This window comes from Cotesia glomerata, linkage group LG7 (assembly GCF_020080835.1).
Source record: "Cotesia glomerata isolate CgM1 linkage group LG7, MPM_Cglom_v2.3, whole genome shotgun sequence".
NCBI lineage: Eukaryota > Metazoa > Arthropoda > Insecta > Hymenoptera > Braconidae > Cotesia > Cotesia glomerata.
The window spans coordinates 1,609,155-1,629,917 of record NC_058164.1 but is presented as its reverse complement, the minus strand read 5'-3'; the positions used below and the strand labels follow the sequence as shown (position 1 = coordinate 1,629,917).

Sequence of the window (20,763 nt, the reverse complement as noted above, 5' to 3'; positions counted from 1 at the left end):
ATAACTTATGTAGATTATTTTTCTTGCTAAAGGTATTATTATGAAGTTGTATGAGCTTCTAAATTTTTATGTTGTTCTCAGTAAGAAATTAATTGCTAGATTAGAGTTACCAATAATTTAAATCCACTAATATGCATTTTAAATAAATGAATTTGGATATTAATAATCAATTTTAATAGAAAATAAGATAAAAGTATTGCAATCATGTTTCCTTGATATATTATGATGCTTATTAAATTTATAAAATTCAATTTTATTAACAGGTGAAATATTTAATAGACATAATTGAACATTGTCCATCCATAAGAAAATATTAATTAGATATTACAGTAAAATTTTATCGATTAAAAAATAATAATTAATGAATAATTATTTGATGAATAAATACGGGATTAAATCAAAAGTATTTATATTTGAGGTGTGCGTTATTTGCGATTTATTATCAATAAAAAAATAAAAATTGTCCATGACTTTTTAATAAATAAAGAAAAATTAAACCAATAAATTTGAATTATTTATTTAATATTATATTAAGTATTATACTTCTAAATAATTTAATTTCAACTGACCAGGTTTGAATTTATATTATTATTATTATTATGATGAAAAATATATAAATTTAAATTGTAAATAAATTCGCGATACAATTATTGTCATGCGCACTAATTTATTTTGTGAAATTGCAAAAATAAATAGATAGTTCTCTTTGCACCAAAGTGCGTGCGTCAAACAAAATATTACAAAAAAAATAAACAAGTAACATACTGTGTGAATTTACCGGGTATTGTTAGTGAGTTGAAAAAAATTTTTTTCATAATCAATTTTACCGAAAACTATCGAAAAATACTGTGTAAAATATTGAAATACAATTGTGATGATTTATCACATTAAAGTTGAATTATTTTCTGTGACACGCAATGTGAATAGATAGATTTACAACGTTGTATTATCAATAATATCAGTAACCATCAATTATAAATAATAAAAATAAAAGCCGAACAATGAATAAATAAACAAATGCAATCTAGTTTCTTATAACAAAAAATTAGAAAAAAAAAAGACCGGCATTTTAAAATTACTCTTATCATTGATTACCAAATTGAACAATAAAAATGAAATCATAAAAAATAAGATTAAAAACTAAAAAAATACTGCGTAGATAAAAATATGATACCGAATAAATGAAAGGGTCCAACGGAATATCAAGGACAAAGAGACAGGGGACAGAGGCCAATCAATAGTGTATAGCAGCCCTACGCAGCAAATATTATCTAAAGATTGTACGCGTACGTTACATACATATTCGGAATCCACACATAGTTACCTTGAGTTGTTTACCTCAGGGTGGATCATAACACGGATGACCTTGAAAAAACGATCCAGGGTCACATGACAAACTAAAGGAAATTAAAGGATGTGATTGGCGCTTAGCGGGCAATTGCCTGCGTGAAATCAAACTGCGCATCAAATATTCACCGCCATCTTTTTTCAAAAACCAGGTGTAGGTGCGCGCGCATTTAGCGGGCTGCGCACGCGTCAATTGGGATTAAAACAAAACACGCATGCGCGAGTATAAATAATAATTTCAACGTGTGTGTATATCTATCGAAGTAAGTAAGTGTAACGCGTGTCCCGTACATCATATGTGTAATCCGCGATACACAAAGAAAAAGATTTTAGTCTTTCCATTTGGTTTGATTGTCGCTGCTCATCGTTATCGTTGTCGTCGCATTTCCTCCCACCGGTCGCTCTTGAGTCAGCTTGTGCATGTGAAACCTACAATACAATATAAATTATATACACATATGTAAATTAAACAACGTATATATATATATATAAAGTCTGGATCTCATATTTTCGTTTATTAAGTGTCACACACGTCAGTATAGTTTGTTAGTAGTTGGGTGTGTTGTTTGTTAACTGATACACGCGCACCAACAAAAAAGCGAGCAACAACCTACAGCTACAGCACAACAACGTTTTCGATGGATAATAATTACCAAGTACGGTTTGGTGTGATTGTAATAACGAAACTTTGTAAAAATAGTTAGCTAGTTAGTTAAATAAATGAATAAAAAATGTAAAATTTATATGTTTAGATTTATATTTAATATTAATTGTAATTTTATTAGACGTTATTGTAATATTGATAGTAATAATAATAATAATAATAATAATAATAATATTGATAATAGATAATATGAAATAAAATAGTGTAACAACTCGTGCGTGTTGTATTTCTATATATGTGGGTGTCGGACCAGCGCGCGCGCGTGTTGTGTTTTGTGTTACGGCGGCTGTGGCAGCGGTCACGACGCCGCTGCTGTTTTTGTGTTGTCTTACGTCCACCAAGATGAAGTCCGACTCAAAATCTTTGTTGACAGCTCAAGCGGAAAAGGCGAATCATTACACGTAAGTAACGTTCGCCACTTCAGACCGCGTGCTCTATCATTTGTGTTCCTAACAATAATCACAAGTCGCGAGTTTTTAATTTTACGAATTTAACCACATTAAAAGTTGTTGCCTCAAATTAATAATAATAAAAGTAACAGTAATAAAAATATAATAATAATAAAGATGATAAAATATTTTTTTTATATTAATTTAATAGTTGGCGGGGAGGGAAATTGAAAATAAAAAAACTTAATAGAGTTACTTAAATAATAATAAATAATAAAAAATAAAGAACGATGGAGAGATCGCGTGAGTGAATAAAAAAATCCAACCAACAGAGAAGGCTAAGGCTTTCGTGGACAGGAGGAAAGAGTAAAAGTAATCACGGGTGGGAGGGTGCAGCAGCAAAGAAGGTGGTGGTTATTGGTGATGGTGATGGTGGTGGTGGTGGTGGTGGAGGAGTTTTGAGAGAAGTCGTGAGGAAAGAGAAAATATATATCGCGGGAATGGAAAAGAGACAAGACGTAAGATGCGTAATGGGTGATACGTTGAGAGAGCGAGGAGTGTAATGGGAAATAATAATAATAAATTTAAAAAATAAAAAATTAGACGCACGAGGGAAATGAGAGTAACGGGTCGAGTTAGCGAGGGAATTATTAACAAGTAAAAAAGATTTTAAATAATTTTTAAATGGGTTGGATTTGGAACGTGCTAAAGTGGCCAGTGTTTAGTGAAAAAATATTATCTAATGAAGATAATAATAATAATAATAATAATAATAATGAATAAATAAAATAAAAAAAAGTATATATTTGTTAAAATAGAGGGAAATTATTTATTGAATAAAAAGACGCGTGGTTACGTCTAAAACTTTGTCACTCAAAAGCAAATAATTAAATATAATGTCTAGTTCTGTGGATTCGCATTCCAGATACTTGAAGGAATTTCGTGTCGAACAATGTCCACTGTTTATACAGCGAAAGTGCACACAGCATCGGCCATTCACGTGCTTCAACTGGCACTTTATGAACCAGCGAAGACGCAGGCCAGTGAGAAAACGAGACCGCACCTTCAACTACAGCGCGGACAATTATTGCAGCAAGTACGACGAGACTACCGGCATATGTCCCGACGGCGACGAGTAAGTTATCATTCTATTATATTCAATTATTTAGTTATTAATGAACTTTATTAATTGCTTAACAAACTGCTAGCTTATCATCGTGATATTCCATCTCACAAATTAACTTAATAATTTCGTTTATCTAATTTTCAGTTAATAGATATCAGCATTTCATTGTTCCATTGTTTCACTGGCTTATCACCAGCTGACGGATCCAAATTCAAGCCACTGCTTTTTGACTATTTTTTATAATAACCTTCATTATCATCATAGTTATTGTTATTTTTTTTAAGAGCCGACTCTTATATGTGTGACCTTATCTATATCGATTGGTAGCATTAGTATTATTATTAGTATCTCGGGAACTTGGCAATGACGCGTTACTTGACAGCCAGAGTCCGTGACATTTAATGAAAATAATTTTAAAATAATTTTTTATTTCAACGGCTTACTACATGTCTTATCTTACTATTAAATTAACATTACATTCATGAATTATTCCACATATATCAGCAACTTGTTGCGACACTTTCTACCTACATAAACGTCTATAAAAATAATGAAGAAAAAAAAAATTGGTCTTTGTTTTGTGCTCGACGCTGCATGCTCATCGAGACAAAGAATTTGTTTTCTTTGTTCGTAAAGGGTCTGCCGGAAAAAGGACGCATTTCCTCAATAAGAGTCGGCTGAATTTTTCTTTGTTGTCAATATCACATCGGGGATTTTTAACTCTAGTAATGTAAATGGGGAGAAAAATGGAGATTTTGAATCTGAGACGACGGTTCACCCTGATGCTGTGCATTACATACTAGACTACTCACTTTCCTGGTAATGGTACTGCTGATGCTTAAGGCTTACACTAATGCTTTGTCCTAAACCTCATACTTTTACTTTTATTATTCTACTCGACACATTTTACCGTTTGATTATGGACAAATAAAATCCAAAGACCATTTGTTTTCTCCGAGTTATACAGAAAATTTTTATTTAAATTTATACTCTAAAAAGACAGATAACTATTAGTTTAAAAATAGAAATAAATATATGGGACATTACTTAAACATATACCGGAAATACTGATGTAGAGTATTAAAAATACATGAAGATGAAGTCATAAAAAAAAGCATGCATAAAGAATCTTATATCATTGTACGTGAGTCAATGATTGAGAAATTTTTTTTGACATAATATATTTCCTGTGATTCATAATTATAATTCATTTATTTATTTATTTGATTTTATTATATAAAACTAAAAATATTACTTTTATTTAAGTTTGCATTTTTAATTGTTATCTTGCAGATACAATAATAAAGATAGTTATCAATTGTAACATATTGTTACAATATATTCATTACTATTATGTCTACGTATATAAATTTCATTGAGAAACGTTCACCTGTTGTTGTTTTACAACGACCGATAAAACACAACTCAACATAATACTCCACACGAGATATTATTTAGCAATTCATAGACGTACACAATTTAACCATTCAAATCATGTCATCGATAGGCAAAGCTTTGATATTAATTTATAAATAAACATTTTTATTTTTAACTATTTTAATTTATTAATAAATACAATACAGTTTGATATTAATACAAGATATATTTATACTGATAAATTTAACAATATTAATTTGATATAATATCGATTATCGTTAATTAATTGAATAATTAGTCGGTAAATAAATAAACGAATGGGTATTTTTCCTCCAAAAAAAAAAAATTGGTAAAATGACGCGTGCGGGGGAAGCCCATACATACCAAACAAAGAAGCTTTCCTGATATTGATTTTCTCGTGGGTACACATCGCGATGAAGCTTGCCTCTCTATATACCTGATTGGAATAGTAAAAAAAAATTTTTTTTTATCTAAAAAATAATTATTATTGTTTTTACATTTTTTTTTTTTAATTTAATGTACTATTTATTCTGGTTAAAAAAATAAATTTTTTCTTTCGTCAGATGGTTAAAAGTTTTAATAAGTGGACTTAGATATAGAATTTCTGTTTAACATACTCCACTTCATCTCTCAGCTGGCCGTGTATATATATATATACCTGGGTATATATTTTCTTTGTCTACAGAATTTAATACGAAGCTTTGTATTTTTAAGGAGGATTTGTACAAGATTAACTTAAAAACCCATTCAATTATTAGTTTCAGTTAATTGCTTGAATTATTCAGCCAATGGAGACGATTATTGCTGTTTAAATAATTAAATTTTATTTAATTGTTAAAAAACTAAAATGAAAATTATTTTAATCTGATGTATGAATGATGACTATGTGTGTTTTATTCCAGGTGCCCATTTTTACATCGAACAGCCGGAGATACAGAACGACGTTATCATCTACGATATTACAAGACTTGTATGTGTGTACATGACACAGATACGCGTGGGTTTTGTGTAAAAAATGGACCTCATTGTGCGTTTGCTCACGGGAATCACGATCTACGCCCGCCGGTATATGATATCAAAGAAATCCAGGCCCTGGAAAATCCCGACTCGGATCCCAATTCATCTTCAAATGGACCAAATATACTGGATAAAGAGCGTAACTTGATGAATGAGGATCCTAAATGGCAAGACACTAATTATGTTCTCAGTAATTACAAAACTGAGCCGTGTAAAAGACCACCACGTCTATGTAGACAGGGATACGCGTGTCCTCAATATCACAATAGCAAAGACAAAAGACGCAGCCCACGTAAATCAAAGTATCGGTGAGTAATGTTTTAATAATTTATATATATATTGGCTGAATAAATTACATTAGTTAAAACATTGAATTTTAATTTTTTTTTTTAATAGGTCAACACCTTGTCCTAATGTCAAACATGGTGAAGAGTGGGGTGAACCAGGGAATTGTGACCAAGGAGATAACTGTATGTACTGTCACACCCGTACAGAACAACAATTTCATCCGGAAATTTATAAATCAACAAAGTGTAATGATGTACAACAAGCTGGTTACTGTCCTCGTGGCGTCTTCTGTGCATTTGCACACGTTGACCGTGAGTTTACTCTCATAAATCGTACGTAAAAACAGTCACTATACATTTTATCAAATTTTAAGTGCTTTCAAACTATCCAAAAAAATTCAATTCTATTTAATTATTCATCAAACATTCTCAATATAACTTTATAGTTAAATTTTATTTTTATTGCTAATTTATTCGATGTTTTATTTTAAATTGCATTTACTCATTAGTTATTCATACACTGAAAAAAAAATTTTTTGGCTTGAGGGTAAATTTTTTCGGCTCAAGAAAATATTAAGGAAGATTTAAAATTTCTTAAAGTCAAAATTTCTTGAGCCAAGAAAATTTCTTCTTGATCCAAAATAACTTTTGTCTTTCTTAAAATTTTTTTGATGCAAGAAGTTTTTTTTTCTGTGTATTAGTAAAAAATAACCGATTGTATGATACGAAAAATTTATCGATTAAAAAAATATTAATCACACGTTTTGACATTGATACATTTAACTATTGATGATATGGGTATCGTTGCTGATGGAGCAGTATTGCCAACAGAAGACATGGGCCTCGCACGGGATATGGCTGTTCCAATTGATTGCGGCACCAATTTGGCAGATTTACTCAGCAATGCTTTACCTCCCGACAAACGCTCACACGATAAAGACAAACAGCTGAGCGATAGTAGTGTAAGTTTTTTTTATATCTTCTTTCACTACAATCATCCAATAAACACACCCAATTAATTATATTTCATGCACTAACAGCTGTCACTTAGTTAGAATTACATTGTTTTTTTTTGTTTTTTTTTTTTTTTTTTTTTTATCACAATCGAATTAACAAAAATAAAAATAAAAAAAAATAACTTTAATGTAATCAAATGTCATTAGTTTTTGGGATTACAGAATGGAAGCGGTGAAGTATCTGAATCAGCAAGTACAAGTAGTCTTGGTAGTAACAATTCACACAGTAAAGCACCTGGTGCACAATTACATAATTCCAGTACAAATTCAACAAATAATCAACATAAATTATCCAGCATGTTATATAATCCAAATTTTTTACAATTTGTAAGTATTTTTTTAATAGGAAAAAATCTATTTTTTTTTTTTTTTTATTTTATGGAGATATTTTATAAATAAATTTTTTTTTTTGAAGAATGAATTACGAAAACAAGTGCTAGCAATAGAGAATGATCCAACGTTGACAAAATCTGAAAAGTCACAACGTAGACAAAGTATTGTGCTAGCCTATAATATAAATGGTTCATTGGGACACTCGCTAGCATCAACAATATCGCCACTTTCAAGTAGTTCATTTTATCCTAATGATACTGTTGAGTCAGTAGTAGGTGTGTAATTTTATTTATTTATAAATCATTAATTTATCAATGCTAAACATAAAAGGATTTATGTTGACAATTGGTATTACGGTTCCAGGTAATGCATTGGATGAATTGCATTTAGATGACCCATTAAATCTAGTAGATTCAATACACCGTGAAACAAGCTCTCCAATAAGCAATTCAATATCTGCCGGTCTCGCGAGCTCTGGATTACTCGGTAGCTCTGCGCCAGTTAATATTCCTGGAATGACTGAGCGCTCTGTTTTATCTAATTTCTCACCATCTACGTCAAGTCCATTACAAAATTTACAATCTGCAGGATTTTTAACTGGATCTAGATTCTCTCATCAAGATCCAATTGAATCTGTAAGTTTTATTAGTTATTTTAATTTTTATCATATAAAACAGTTGTAATAATTTTTTAGTTATCAATTGTAATTTATTTTGTTACAGACAATGCCATTTTTAAGTCATTCAGTATCAGATCCATTTACTAATCACATAACACAGTTGAGTAGTTCAACGTCAAAATTAAGCGGTTTCAACAGTAGTCTATTTGATTTTGCAAATCAAGGATTATCGCCATCTCGTACACAACCATTAGGAGCATCGCCACTTGTCAATGCATTTTCTATAAGTCCTAGCAATTCCGGATCGATGTCAGAGGTATTAATTATAATTTATATTTCTTATGTCAATATTGCCATTCTAATACGTCGCATCCCATAATATTTGACATATTGATTTTTTTTGAAAAATAGAATTCCAACAATATTATGCAAGTCACATTAAAAATTTAAAGGTCAAATAGTCTATTTATTTATTTATTTGTAAAGAAACGCCCTTGGCAATTTATAAGAATATGTGACATTTTTATGTGTAGAATGTTTAGTAATGTTTATATACAATAAATAGTATCTGTAAAGAAAAGATAGATTTAAGATTTGAGAGATCTGAGAGAAGAGAAAAACAAAAAGATAAAAGTTTTTAATAATTGATAATCACTAATTAATAGTTGATAATCAATAATTTATAATCACTGTGTGTACACCTGAAATGTTATTATTTTAGAATCACGTCAATGTCAATATCAATAGTATATTTATTGATGATTTTGCCTATTCTGTTTTTAACCCGTATATGGAAAAAAGAAATCACGAATAATTACAGTATAAAATGTAAAATCGGTCCTGTCGTAATCAAAACTATAAAAATTACAGTTTGAAATAACATTTTTCTAAATTCAATTTTTGACTTTAATTTTCAGAGCTTTTAATGTAAATATTACATTCTGCAATGTAATTCTTATAGAATCTGTAAGAATTACAATCTGAAACTGTAATTTTTCTAGTTTACATCACGAAGCGTTACGTTGCATTATATACTTTAATTTTTCGAGTTTTCTTTTTTCCATGTAGTGGTCATTATGGGTCTAGATGACCCGAGACAATTTTTGAGTTGCTCTTGTTTCGAATATATCATTCAAAATGGTATCTGTGGTACCATTTACTATTGTTTGAAGATTTTTTGAGATTCATGGAAATTTACGATTTCAATTGCACAAATCAATATACTTTTTGAAAAGCTTGACATGAAATCACTTTTTTTTTTCAAAGTATGCCATATCCGGAGTAGAACCCTGGAGGTCATTTTCATTTATCTTAAAAAATGAAGTTTTTAGTAAAAAAAAAAAAAGTCAAATTTTTCAAAATTTGACTTTGTTGCATTTTTTTTTTTATAATTAAACAATCAAAAAAAAAATTAAAAAACGATTGAGTTATTGAACGGAAGTGTTAAGAATTATTCTAATGTACGGCTCGAGTGAAAATATTGAAAAGAACACGAGTAGCAACAATTTTTCCGTGCATGGAGTCAACTAGACCCAGTATGACCACTACGTTATTTTTAAGAAGTGTGACCACTACGGGTTAATAACTATTTTTAAATAAATATTTTCATCCGTTGAATCCCATTTAATCAATATTAAAAATGAACTGTTTTTACCGTCTGCTGTAAAATTTTCTAAATGTAGAATATGATGTACTTGAATGGCAGTATTGATGTATGTTTGTAGTTATTATATTAAATAGTGGTAAATACGAGTCAATAAGTTACAGGTTCAGAGATTGAGAGAAGAGTTGACTTCAAGTCGCGCTCAACTGGCTACTTGGGACGAGAGGATAAATCAAGCACGAGCTGCATGCTCGGCTTGGCAAATGGAAAGTGAAGAGGCTAAAAGAAAAGCATCAGTTGCAGAACAACAGCGAGATGAGGCATTAATGCAAGTTAAAGTATTGAAAAATGAAAATGAAGCAGTATCCTCGAGTGGAAGTTCACATCTTCTTTCAATGAAACGTAATAATACTGAATTAAGAAATTTATCAATAGGAACCTTAAAATCACTTCAAACACAGTTACGTCAAGAGCTTGAAGAAGTTGAAAAAGTAATTGTTTCACATTATTATTTTTAAATAATAATATAAATATTTTATTGAAGATATTTAAAATTTAATGTTGGATTAATGATTTGAAATAGGTATTATATCGAGAAACAGCAACTAAGTGCATGGTTTGTGAAGAACAGAACCGTGCAGTGACTTTGTCACCATGTAATCATTACGTCGTATGTTCAACGTGTGCACCAAATCAACGTGAATGTCCATACTGCCAAACTCCCGTTGTGTCAACTAGTTAAATCAAGTTATTACCATTAAACTCGTTATTACCATCATCATCATCTTCATAACGATCATTTTCATCTTCTTTAGTACATTCTTCTCTAAACTGTCACGATTAGTGTAACAGTACAAGAAAAAAAAAAGTTCGCGTTACATCAATTGAAACAAGTGTGACACTAACTGCTGACATTGTTGGCATCATCATAAGTTAGTTTTGAAAAATACCAAAACAAAAACTAAATGAACATGATAAGAGACTTAAAAACATTTATTGAGTCACTTTTGTAATTTTTTATTTAATTTCAATTAATATTTGCCTCAGTGACTAAGTCTCGTAATGCTTTTTTTTTAGAGACCAAGTCTCGATAACGTTAAATGGACTAATTAAACTAAAATGAAACAAAATAAAATTCTTAGGAATTGATCGAGTTTAAAACTATATTTAAAAAAAACTTGCACACTGACACAATAATCAGTACAATGATAATAGTCTGACGGTTAGTTTTTTGAATGGAAGATAAATGATAATAATAACGATGAATTATTATAATAATAATAATAACGATGAATGTAAAGCGCAACAAAAAGTAAAAGAAGTAACGTAAATGATTAATTAAGTCGTGAGATGTTTCAGTATTGGTATTGATGATGATTTGATGATAATAATAATATTAATAACACTAATATTAATGAAATGAAACAGTCATGTTTTCATATGAAAACACTTTATATTATTTGCAGATTTATCAAACTAATTAGGCTTAGGTAGTAATTTTTTCAAGTATTAACACACTTTTTTACTCAGCGGTACAAGGGGTTTTATGTCATTCAGTGATTTTTTTTATTCTAAATAGCTTATTTTTATTATAATTACTATATTTTCTTATTTTAGTATTTAATAATATCTAATAATTATTTAGGTAGGCATTTTTTCAATTTAAATGAATTTTATCGTATTTTTCATTAAATTATTAATGAAAATAATAGATATATTATCTCCATGAAATTTATCTAGTTTTGTTTTATACTCGTTTGTCTTATAAGTTTTTTTTTAATTTAGAAGTTACAATTTTTTTTTTTTTTTTTTTTAATAGAAATTAATTGTACTTCAAACAAAAATAGTTAAAGTGTCAAAATAAATTAGTGCAAGTGTGAAGATTTAGCAAAAACAAAATGTGCACATAAGTAGTAAATAGTAATTGTATTGTATGTATTAAGTAACTATCTTGAGTTTTAAATTAATTTTAAGGTGGGTGTTTTAGAATTTTTCACTTTTTAAATCAAAACTAATTAAATACAAGGAACTGATAATAAATATATAATAATATTTTTTCAATTAATATAACAGCTATTGAAACATTGAACGACTTAATTATTAATTTTAATACTAATGACGATTCTAAGAATAATAATAAGAAAAAAAAAAGTAATAATCAATAAAACTGCAAAATATTTTTAACGAGAACTTACCTCGCTTGTTTGAATAAATTAATATTTACTAATTAATAAAAAAGTAAAGTAAAATTGAGTAATTGGTATTATTGAATACCAAAAAAAAATATATGGAGACAGATGATAATTTTGAAATGCAGTTGTTAACCAATATATACAATAAAAGAAAAATAATTCATTCATTAACTATTACAAATTAATATTGTTTAAGGTATATTACAAATTATTAGCATAGATAGGAACGTTATTATCAAATTTTTTCCTCATAGACATATAATGTTACAACCAATTTTAATAAAAAAAAAAAAAAAATAAAAAAAAAACAAAAAAATGGACAAAAACATTATAAAAATAATTTAAAAAAATATAAAAGCAAAAAAAAAAAAACAAGAGATAAAATATTATTTAATTATTTTTCAACAATTTATTAGAAAGAAAAAAGATGAGAGCAAAATTATTTTTTAGTCTCAAATACCCAGATGAAATTGAAGTTACATTGGTATATTATATTTTTTTTATTATAGACTTTTATTTTTGAGAAAATTAAAAAATGAAGTATGTTGTTTCAAAAATTAATAGATATAAAACAAAAATAAGTCTGTCAACAGATGAAAGATTGCCATTTTAGGAGTTAAATAATTAAAACAAAAAATAGTAAGGGTATATGATAGATAGAGTCTATAAAATTATAACAAAGTGTTTTAATAAATGTATTTTTTTTTTTAATTTAATTACCATTGTATTTAAAAAATACGAGGCCAAAAAGAAAATGAAAGATTTTATTAGGTCATTTTTAATTAATAAATCAAGATTTAAATACTAAACAAATATAGGCTTTAAACAAATAAATTTTTTAATTTTCTGTGGTATTGACGGTTTGACCGTTGTAAAGAAATTTGAACAGCGTGATGTGAAATATGTTTCAATTTAAAATTATAACATAGTTTATTTGACAGTTCAGTTTATTAAATTGCGATTGTATATTTTTAATATTTTAAATACTAAATTAATCACTCAAAAATATAAATATATATATTTTCAAATTTATAATTAAAGATGAATTATTTTATTATAATTAATTAAAAAAATATATATTTAAATAAATTGCTAACCGTACATACCATAGATTCATATATATATATATATATATATATATATATATATATATATATATATATATATATATATATATATATATATATATAAAGTAAAACACTACTTAGGATTTTAACCAATTCAACACTATGACAATAATGATTAAAAAAAAGTAATAATTGTCATTAGTGTTTATTTAGTAATCTTTATAAGTACAGCCTTCCCAATAACAGAGTATTAAAAATATAAATAAATAACCATGAATGTAAACAAATAAACATTAGTGAGAGTTGTAACCAAGTGATTATATTGTGAATAATAAATAATCAAGACACATCCGTCATAGGTTTTAATTACGCTGTACTTGTAAAGATAACATTTGTTCATCATGATTGTGAATAGATATATTTTTAAATTGATGATTAAAAAATAATAAAAAAATGAAGCTGATTAATTAATGAAACACTATAACGTAGTGGGCCTATTTACAATGAAAAAGAAAATAAAAAACATTCAACTAATGTCACAATCACGATGAATGTAAGAAGGATTTATTCCTCTACATTGAAAATATATATTTAAAAATAAACAATGAAAACTTGTAATGTTATTTTACTTATTGGTAATAATATAATAATAGGAATATAAATTTAAATTATGAGACAACAAATTTTTAGATTTAATAAAATAAATAATTAATTAATTACAAAATATAGAATAATAGGTGATTAACAAAGTGATCGATTATTGTAGCGATTTATAAATCGAAGCAGTTATTTTCAAAATGATGAAGCAGTTGTAACATTGTGACAGATCACTGCCCAACTTGTTGGTTAATTTTTTTTTTCTTAATTAAATACTATGTATAAAAAAAGTATCAAATTGCAAATAAAAATTTTGTTTTAATTACGAATTATTATAAATTTACTTTAATGATGCATTTTTTATTAATTGTATTTAAAAAAAAATTATATGCATTTCTAATATGTAATTATTAGCTTTTTTAACTTAACAATATTTATAAATGATTCTTCATTTAATATTGCAAGTGCGATTTTAAAAACTAATTTTATTCAATAATCAATTTTCTAAGTAATTAATGAAAAGTATCTCAAATCAAAAGAAAAAAATCATTGTGTGAATACACGTACAGCATAATGTACTTTAAAAATGAATACTTTGAGGTAAAGGTTTGAGTAATTAATTTTATCGTAGATTTGCTTTATAACTTGATGCGTATATTTATATTACTATAGCCTGAGATTATTATTAATATTATTAATGTAAATTTTCCAGCTTTGAAGTTTAATAATGCATCACGCTAATGACCAAGTTTATTAATAATTTAATAAATTTAAAAATATCACTTTTTAAATGATGCACAAAAATAAAAAAAAAAAACCAACAATAGGGCAGGCCAAACTAAGCGTAATATACATGAAAATGAAATATATAAATATATTTTTGACAAATTATAATAATAAATAAATAACAAGCATACTCGAAAAGTATAAACGCTTTACACGATCTGTATGTGCGAATGATTCTTCTTCTGCATTTATAATAAATGAAATTTATTAATTAAATCTGTTAGATAAAATCTTCAATAACAATATAATTTGTATAACACGTATACAATTGAATAGAGTATTTATAAATAAAAAATTTAAAAAATTTTACTTATAAATAAATAAGTTAACATTACAGAAGAATTATCTACACACTCCAGACAAAAAAAATATCTACACATAATCACTAGAATATTTGTATAATGATTATTGAAAACAAATTGAATACGTAAACAACTTTAAGTATTATTAATTTTTTTGTTCCTTAATTTGTGGGAGTGAACTTTTAAAAATCAACTTTATAGTTAAAATATTACGTGTTTATATTACATAAAAAAATAATTCTTGATTTTTTTAGAATATAATAATAAAATATTTTATGAGATTGAGCAAAAAAAAAAAAGTAAATAAATTTTGAAGGCTATACAGATTTATAAACTTAAATAATATTATATTAGGAATATCTCAGGCTACCTGAAGCTTAATTAAAATATAAAAAGCAAGTTTTTAAATAATTATTTCAATTGAAATTTATTCTACGTCTTAAGCACAATTTTCGGCTGATTGTGTTGATTGAATACTTTTTTAACCAATGTGAATGTATCAATTGAAGTAATTTAATTAAGTTATACGTGGCAAAATGTATACGTCAATTTATAAATATTTAAATTAATAAAAAATAAGAAAAATAACAGAATAGTTGTGCGAAAAAAAAAAACCTGGTATTGTCACGATTAATAATGATGTATTTTCTCACGATCATGATATATTTGTTACTTAAATAAATGAATTGTAAAAGATTTAATTTTACATAATTAAATTTGATCTATTTCTTTTAAATTGGCTTATAAATTTAAAAATATGTGACTTATTTCTATTAATAATATTCAACCGATAATTACAAATTTATTAACTAAGAAGTTACAAAAAGGAAGTAAATTTTGTTTGTTTGTCTACAAATAATAATGATAATAATAATAATAATAATAATAATAATAATGATACAAAGAAAAATATAAATTGTAAAAATTAAAATTAAAGAGTGATTCCATCGAATTTATCGCGACAACTATTTTAATTACAATAAATCATTATGACGAAACCGTCTTCCGGAACAATAATTTATGTAGCCTAATAATTAAATAAAAAAATAAAATAAATTGTAGTTGATTGAATATTAAATAATTAATAAGGGTTGTAAGTTTATAAATAATATTAATTTATTAATTATTAATAAACTTTAACCGTCGATTGAAATTTATGAGGCAGATTTAAAAATTTGGCGTAGATAGTATTTTAAAAAAATAATTAAATAAATTATCATATTTAGTATTAGGCTGGCAATCGTAAAATTTTAACAGTGTGCTATTGAGTTTTATTATTTATAGACTTTGTTGTATGACTAAGTGATAAAAACTAAGTATATCGAGGCAGATCTAGCTTTTGACTAAATTAGTAAAAAAAAAAAAATTTATTAAACAAAGATATTAGTTTTTAAAGCTTTAATTGTACAACAATTCTCTAAATTTAATAATTATAATTAACGTAATTTAAATAAAATAATCGAAATTTTGAACTAGTAAATTATTATTTCGAGTGTGTGCTTAAAAATGTGTAATTACGTTAATTAAAATTTACACAAACGAGATAGTTAATTGTTTTACAATATTTAAATATATAAAATGTATTTAAAGTAATAGACCATAACAAATTTAAATAAATAGAAATAAAAATTAGTCGTGAGGTTGTGGTAACTTATAAGTTACTAATTTTTCAAACTAATTAAATCAGAATTACAATAAAATTAAATTTTTTTAAATATTTTAAATAAGATCATATCATGAGCTTGGTAACTAATAATTTAATTTTTTTGTATTTTCTACAACTTTATTAAAAATAAAAAAATAATAAGATATATATATGTAACAAATGAAAGCCATGGGAAATTATTTTTTATTGAATTATCAAAATAATAATAATAATAAATCATAAATATTTTTTTGCTCGACGGGCAGAAAGCGTCAACTTTCGGCCCACTGCGCTAAACGAAGTTGCCACTTTCTGCCTTCGTCGAGCAAAAAAATAGCATACACTCCTCGGGAAGTAAATAAGAAAGCCTCAGATTACATGTTTGTTGACCTCGGCTTCGCCTCGGCCAACAATTACAAGTGATCTGAGACATTTCTTACTTTACTTCCCTCGGTGTGTAATATACTATATGTATATCATTTTTTACAACTTCTCACTGCTATCTATAACTAAGTTTGGTGTAATTTTAAAGGTATACTCCGATAAAACAAATCATTTTTATCTAAGTTAAAAATAAAAAAAAAAAACTTGAAGCTTAATAATTTTACTCTAATAAATAAAGCTATAAACAACTATTTTTTAACAAACTCAAATTTATTTAAGAGACATTCCAAAATTTTATTAAAATAATCTATGAACGTATCTATCTCGTTTGCATTTTATTATTATTTTTATTGAAATATTAATTATCACCTATGTAAATAAATAAAAAAAAATATAACTGCATAAAAATAATCGAAGACAGTCATAGTGTCGGCGTTGAATCAAGATTTAAAAAATGAAACTAACGACTGTAGTAAATTCTAATAAATGTCAGTACAAATCGAATAATTGTAACAAAATAATAAAGACGATTAATTGCAATAAATTGCAAAAAAAAAAAATTAAAATAAAGAAATCAATGTTAACCCGTATTTTTGGCAATACAGATTATTCAAATATTTACTTATAATAATAATAATAATAATAATGATAATTAAAAGTAAATAGCCAATATTTTATTTAAATATTTTTTCGACGACTGAAAGTTATATTAATAACTATAACATTAATAAACAAATAATTATTTATAATATCTAATTAATAACGATAATAAATATTGCAAATGATCAATATATATGTATACATATGTATGTGTTTATGTATATGTATATATATGATTTGTAGAACGAATTATTTCTTTATTGCTTCTTTGCGCTACTCTAGAAAAATAAAAAAATGAAATGTATTGTACATGAAATAAATTTAAAACAGTTTAAAAATCTAATATTATTATTATTACTTTTATTATTATTAACCTTTATAATTATATACAATAATTTTTAACTTTTATTATTTGTTTTTTCTTTTTTAAATGTATATAAATGTTTGAAAATTTAATGTCATTTCACTAGCTTATAATTTTATTTTACAAATAAACTAGATCTGAAAAATTATTTTTTAAAAATTGCACTTATCGTTTTTTACAATTTCTTCATGTAGAATTTTTTTTATTTCTACAATTTATCTTTTATAAAATTCTAAAAAATTATCAAATATCCATGATGTTAAAATTAGCAGACATTTGACAATTTTTGATTTTTTGAGTCAATAAAAATTATGAGAAAAAAAAATATTTGAAAAAAATTACACTTAGTATTTATAAAATTTTCTGTATATTAATTTTTTTCAATAAAAAATTATGACATTAAAGTTAGCAGTCACTTAACAATTTTTTAATTTTATTTATTAAAAATATTTGTTTCAAAAAATTATTTAAAAAAAATTGCATTTTCTATTTTTTAAAATTTCTACATATCAATCTTTTTTTATATTTTTTTTTGCCATAATTTATTTGCTATAAAATTTTGAAAATGATTAAATATATGCTAAATAAATTTTCATTAAAAAATTCTAAAAATTTTCAGATATCTAATTTAATTTTCATTAAATATCTCTCAATTTGAAAATCATAAAATTTATAATTTAAAAAAACGCGCGTGTAAAAATGTTATTTTAATAGGCCAAAACCGACCAATAATAAATCAGTTTATAAATTTCTCGGCGGTACCGATTTAACTGCGCATTTGAAAAATATAATGAAATTTAATTACGTGAGTCAACTGCAACTAAATAAAATATTTCTTCACACCGGATATAAATATAACACTTCTAATAGATGTCAATAGTTAAATATTTATTAATTTACAGAAATAACTCATAGAGTATAGTAAAAATAAAATGTACGATCGATCAACAAATCAGAAATTTCATTATAAACATTCAAGCGACCAATAGAGGCGCTGGACTTATCACGATTGCGCAGTAGAGGACCTACCGACCACTACACTAATGAAAACAAACTACACCTACTACACAAACAGGAACACACAAGAAATAACTCGGCCACCACAGAGATCAAGTTGAATGTACACGAAGTATAGTTAGGTATAGGATTAGTTTGGCTGTTGTTGCCCGTGCAGTTCACTGGTTACCTCTTGAGTGCTTTCATTGCTTATTCTTCTCTTTCGACAGCCGCAGCAACGTCAGTTGTTACACTTACGTTGTAAAATAACGTTGCATTGTGAATTTTATTAAATCGTGGTTTTTTTAAAAACTCAATCAAGGTAAGAATTTATACCTCTATATTATTTTAATTATTAAAACTTTATAGTAAAAAATTAGCGGAGTATTTTGAAGTAATAATTTTTAAAATAGCGTTTTTTGATTAGAGAACAATTGTGATAAATTATTTGATGAGCGTCTTCCACACAATTATCTTAGTATGTACGCGACCGACCGCCATTTTGTGCGTTTACGTGCTTTTGGAGGGAAATAAATTTGTTAACAAAGAAAAGTTTTTTTATAGACAATATTAAATATAATTAATGATAATTATGTTATTAAAACAATAACAGCTGCAAAATAAAATTTTCTATCATGTTTAAATAATTACTTATGCTGAATAAATTATAAATAAATGCAGTGGTGATATTAAGTACTTTGAATGTTGCTGTTTATTCAGCACATTTGAGTAGCATGTGAATCTGTTGATAAATTCAATTCAACCGATTGATTATTGGTTTTTTTATTAATATTATTCCAGAAATAATGGCACGTACAAAGCAGACAGCCCGTAAATCAACCGGAGGAAAAGCTCCGAGAAAACAATTGGCAACAAAAGCCGCCCGTAAGAGCGCACCGTCCACTGGTGGAGTTAAGAAACCTCATCGTTACCGGTAATTATTATTTTTATTTATTTAATTAATTTTTTTTTATTGATTTAACTTATTTAAATAATTATAATTGGTTAGTAAAAATTTAAATTGATTATTAATTTGTTTGATTAAAATTACAGCCCAGGTACCGTCGCTCTTCGTGAAATCAGAAGATACCAGAAGTCTACTGAGTTGTTGATCAGAAAATTGCCCTTCCAACGATTGGTTCGTGAAATCGCTCAGGATTTCAAGACCGACTTGCGTTTCCAGAGTGCAGCCATCGGCGCTCTTCAGGAAGCTTCTGAAGCTTATTTGGTTGGTCTTTTTGAAGACACTAACTTGTGCGCTATTCACGCCAAGCGTGTCACCATTATGCCGAAAGACATCCAATTGGCTCGACGAATCCGTGGTGAACGTGCTTAAATTAATCAAGCTCCAATAAAAATTGTATTGAATATTTTAACATTTCACAAGCGTAATATTAATTATCATCTTTCTATTATGATTCACTTTATCATTTTTGATGAATTCAGCATTGTTGTTTCCATAATTTATAGTTGCTAATTTACATTTGGGAAAAAAAATAATAGATAAATATTTATTAATTTAATAGTCATCACTGCCAAACACGTATCAATCGGTATAAAGTTGAAAAGATGAACCAAAAATTGAGTTTAAAATTAAGTTTGATACAAAGAGTAATATAAAGCAAAAAAAAATTTTTAAAAATGGTTTTATCTTATAAATTAAGAAAGATTCAATGAAAAAAATTGAATTAAGTATAAGTGATGAATATTAACAGCCAGAGAGATTCGAAAAATTGAAACTTTTACGTGTCAGACAGTCATGACATTGCTTTTTATTAGTTTCACAATGCAATGAACAATTCACTTTTTTATCTTTTTTGTTTTTTAATTTTATTATGCACCAATTATTAACCGATTAATCATTAAAATTGATGGTAAATAAAAATATTTGCATTGTGATGTCATCTCTGTTGGCAATGAATCTTTTTGATTGGTTTTCTTAAACTACAGTTTATAATTGTTAATATTAAACATTGACAAAAAGGTTCATATGTACAAATAGAGAGTAATATGTAATCATCTTTTGTAGGC

General features: G+C 26.4%; 2 protein-coding genes across 13 annotated transcripts; both read left to right on the top strand.

Annotated features, from left to right (window-relative positions):
- The first annotated feature begins 689 nt into the window (after positions 1–689).
- On the top strand, positions 690–11,177 carry LOC123268493 (RING finger protein unkempt). Of its 11 annotated transcripts, none has more exons than XM_044733629.1 (11): positions 690–2,003; positions 3,326–3,535; positions 5,827–6,249; positions 6,338–6,561; positions 7,048–7,190; positions 7,392–7,571; positions 7,660–7,852; positions 7,941–8,212; positions 8,300–8,512; positions 9,958–10,290; positions 10,383–11,177. In XM_044733629.1, the coding sequence occupies exons 2-11, from the start codon at positions 3,420–3,422 to the stop codon at positions 10,539–10,541; spliced, it is 2,256 nt and encodes a 751-aa protein (XP_044589564.1). In that variant the 5' UTR covers positions 690–2,003; positions 3,326–3,419; the 3' UTR covers positions 10,542–11,177. The 11 variants fall into 11 exon arrangements, with proteins under 11 accessions (XP_044589564.1, XP_044589562.1, XP_044589560.1 ...); XM_044733627.1 differs by lacking the exon at positions 690–2,003 and adding an exon at positions 2,149–2,412 and having other exon boundaries at positions 6,338–6,540; positions 7,060–7,190; positions 7,407–7,571; XM_044733625.1 differs by lacking the exon at positions 690–2,003 and adding an exon at positions 2,149–2,412 and having other exon boundaries at positions 6,338–6,540; positions 7,060–7,190.
- LOC123268548 (histone H3.3A) lies at positions 8,386–20,611 on the top strand. 2 transcript variants are annotated; one of them, XM_044733717.1, is made up of 4 exons: positions 8,386–8,396; positions 11,647–11,653; positions 19,534–19,666; positions 19,786–20,611. In XM_044733717.1, exons 3-4 carry the CDS (start codon positions 19,539–19,541, stop codon positions 20,066–20,068), a joined length of 411 nt encoding a protein of 136 aa, XP_044589652.1. In that variant the 5' UTR covers positions 8,386–8,396; positions 11,647–11,653; positions 19,534–19,538; the 3' UTR covers positions 20,069–20,611. The 2 variants fall into 2 exon arrangements, with proteins under 2 accessions (XP_044589652.1, XP_044589651.1); XM_044733716.1 differs by lacking the exons at positions 8,386–8,396; positions 11,647–11,653 and adding an exon at positions 18,895–19,054.
- Positions 20,612–20,763: the final 152 nt, after the last annotated feature.

Bases quoted from the DNA above. Each gene is read 5' to 3' on its own strand.
- LOC123268493 (XM_044733617.1), top strand. From the start codon at position 2,354: ATGAAGTCCGACTCAAAATCTTTGTTGACAGCTCAAGCGGAAAAGGCG. The intron at 7,853-7,940 runs GTGTGTAATTTT...TTACGGTTCCAG, and splicing joins TACTGTTGAGTCAGTAGTAG to GTAATGCATTGGATGAATTG. The intron at 10,291-10,382 runs GTAATTGTTTCA...GATTTGAAATAG, and splicing joins AGCTTGAAGAAGTTGAAAAA to GTATTATATCGAGAAACAGC.
- LOC123268548 (XM_044733717.1), top strand. From the start codon at position 19,539: ATGGCACGTACAAAGCAGACAGCCCGTAAATCAACCGGAGGAAAAGCT. The intron at 19,667-19,785 runs GTAATTATTATT...TTAAAATTACAG, and splicing joins AAGAAACCTCATCGTTACCG to CCCAGGTACCGTCGCTCTTC.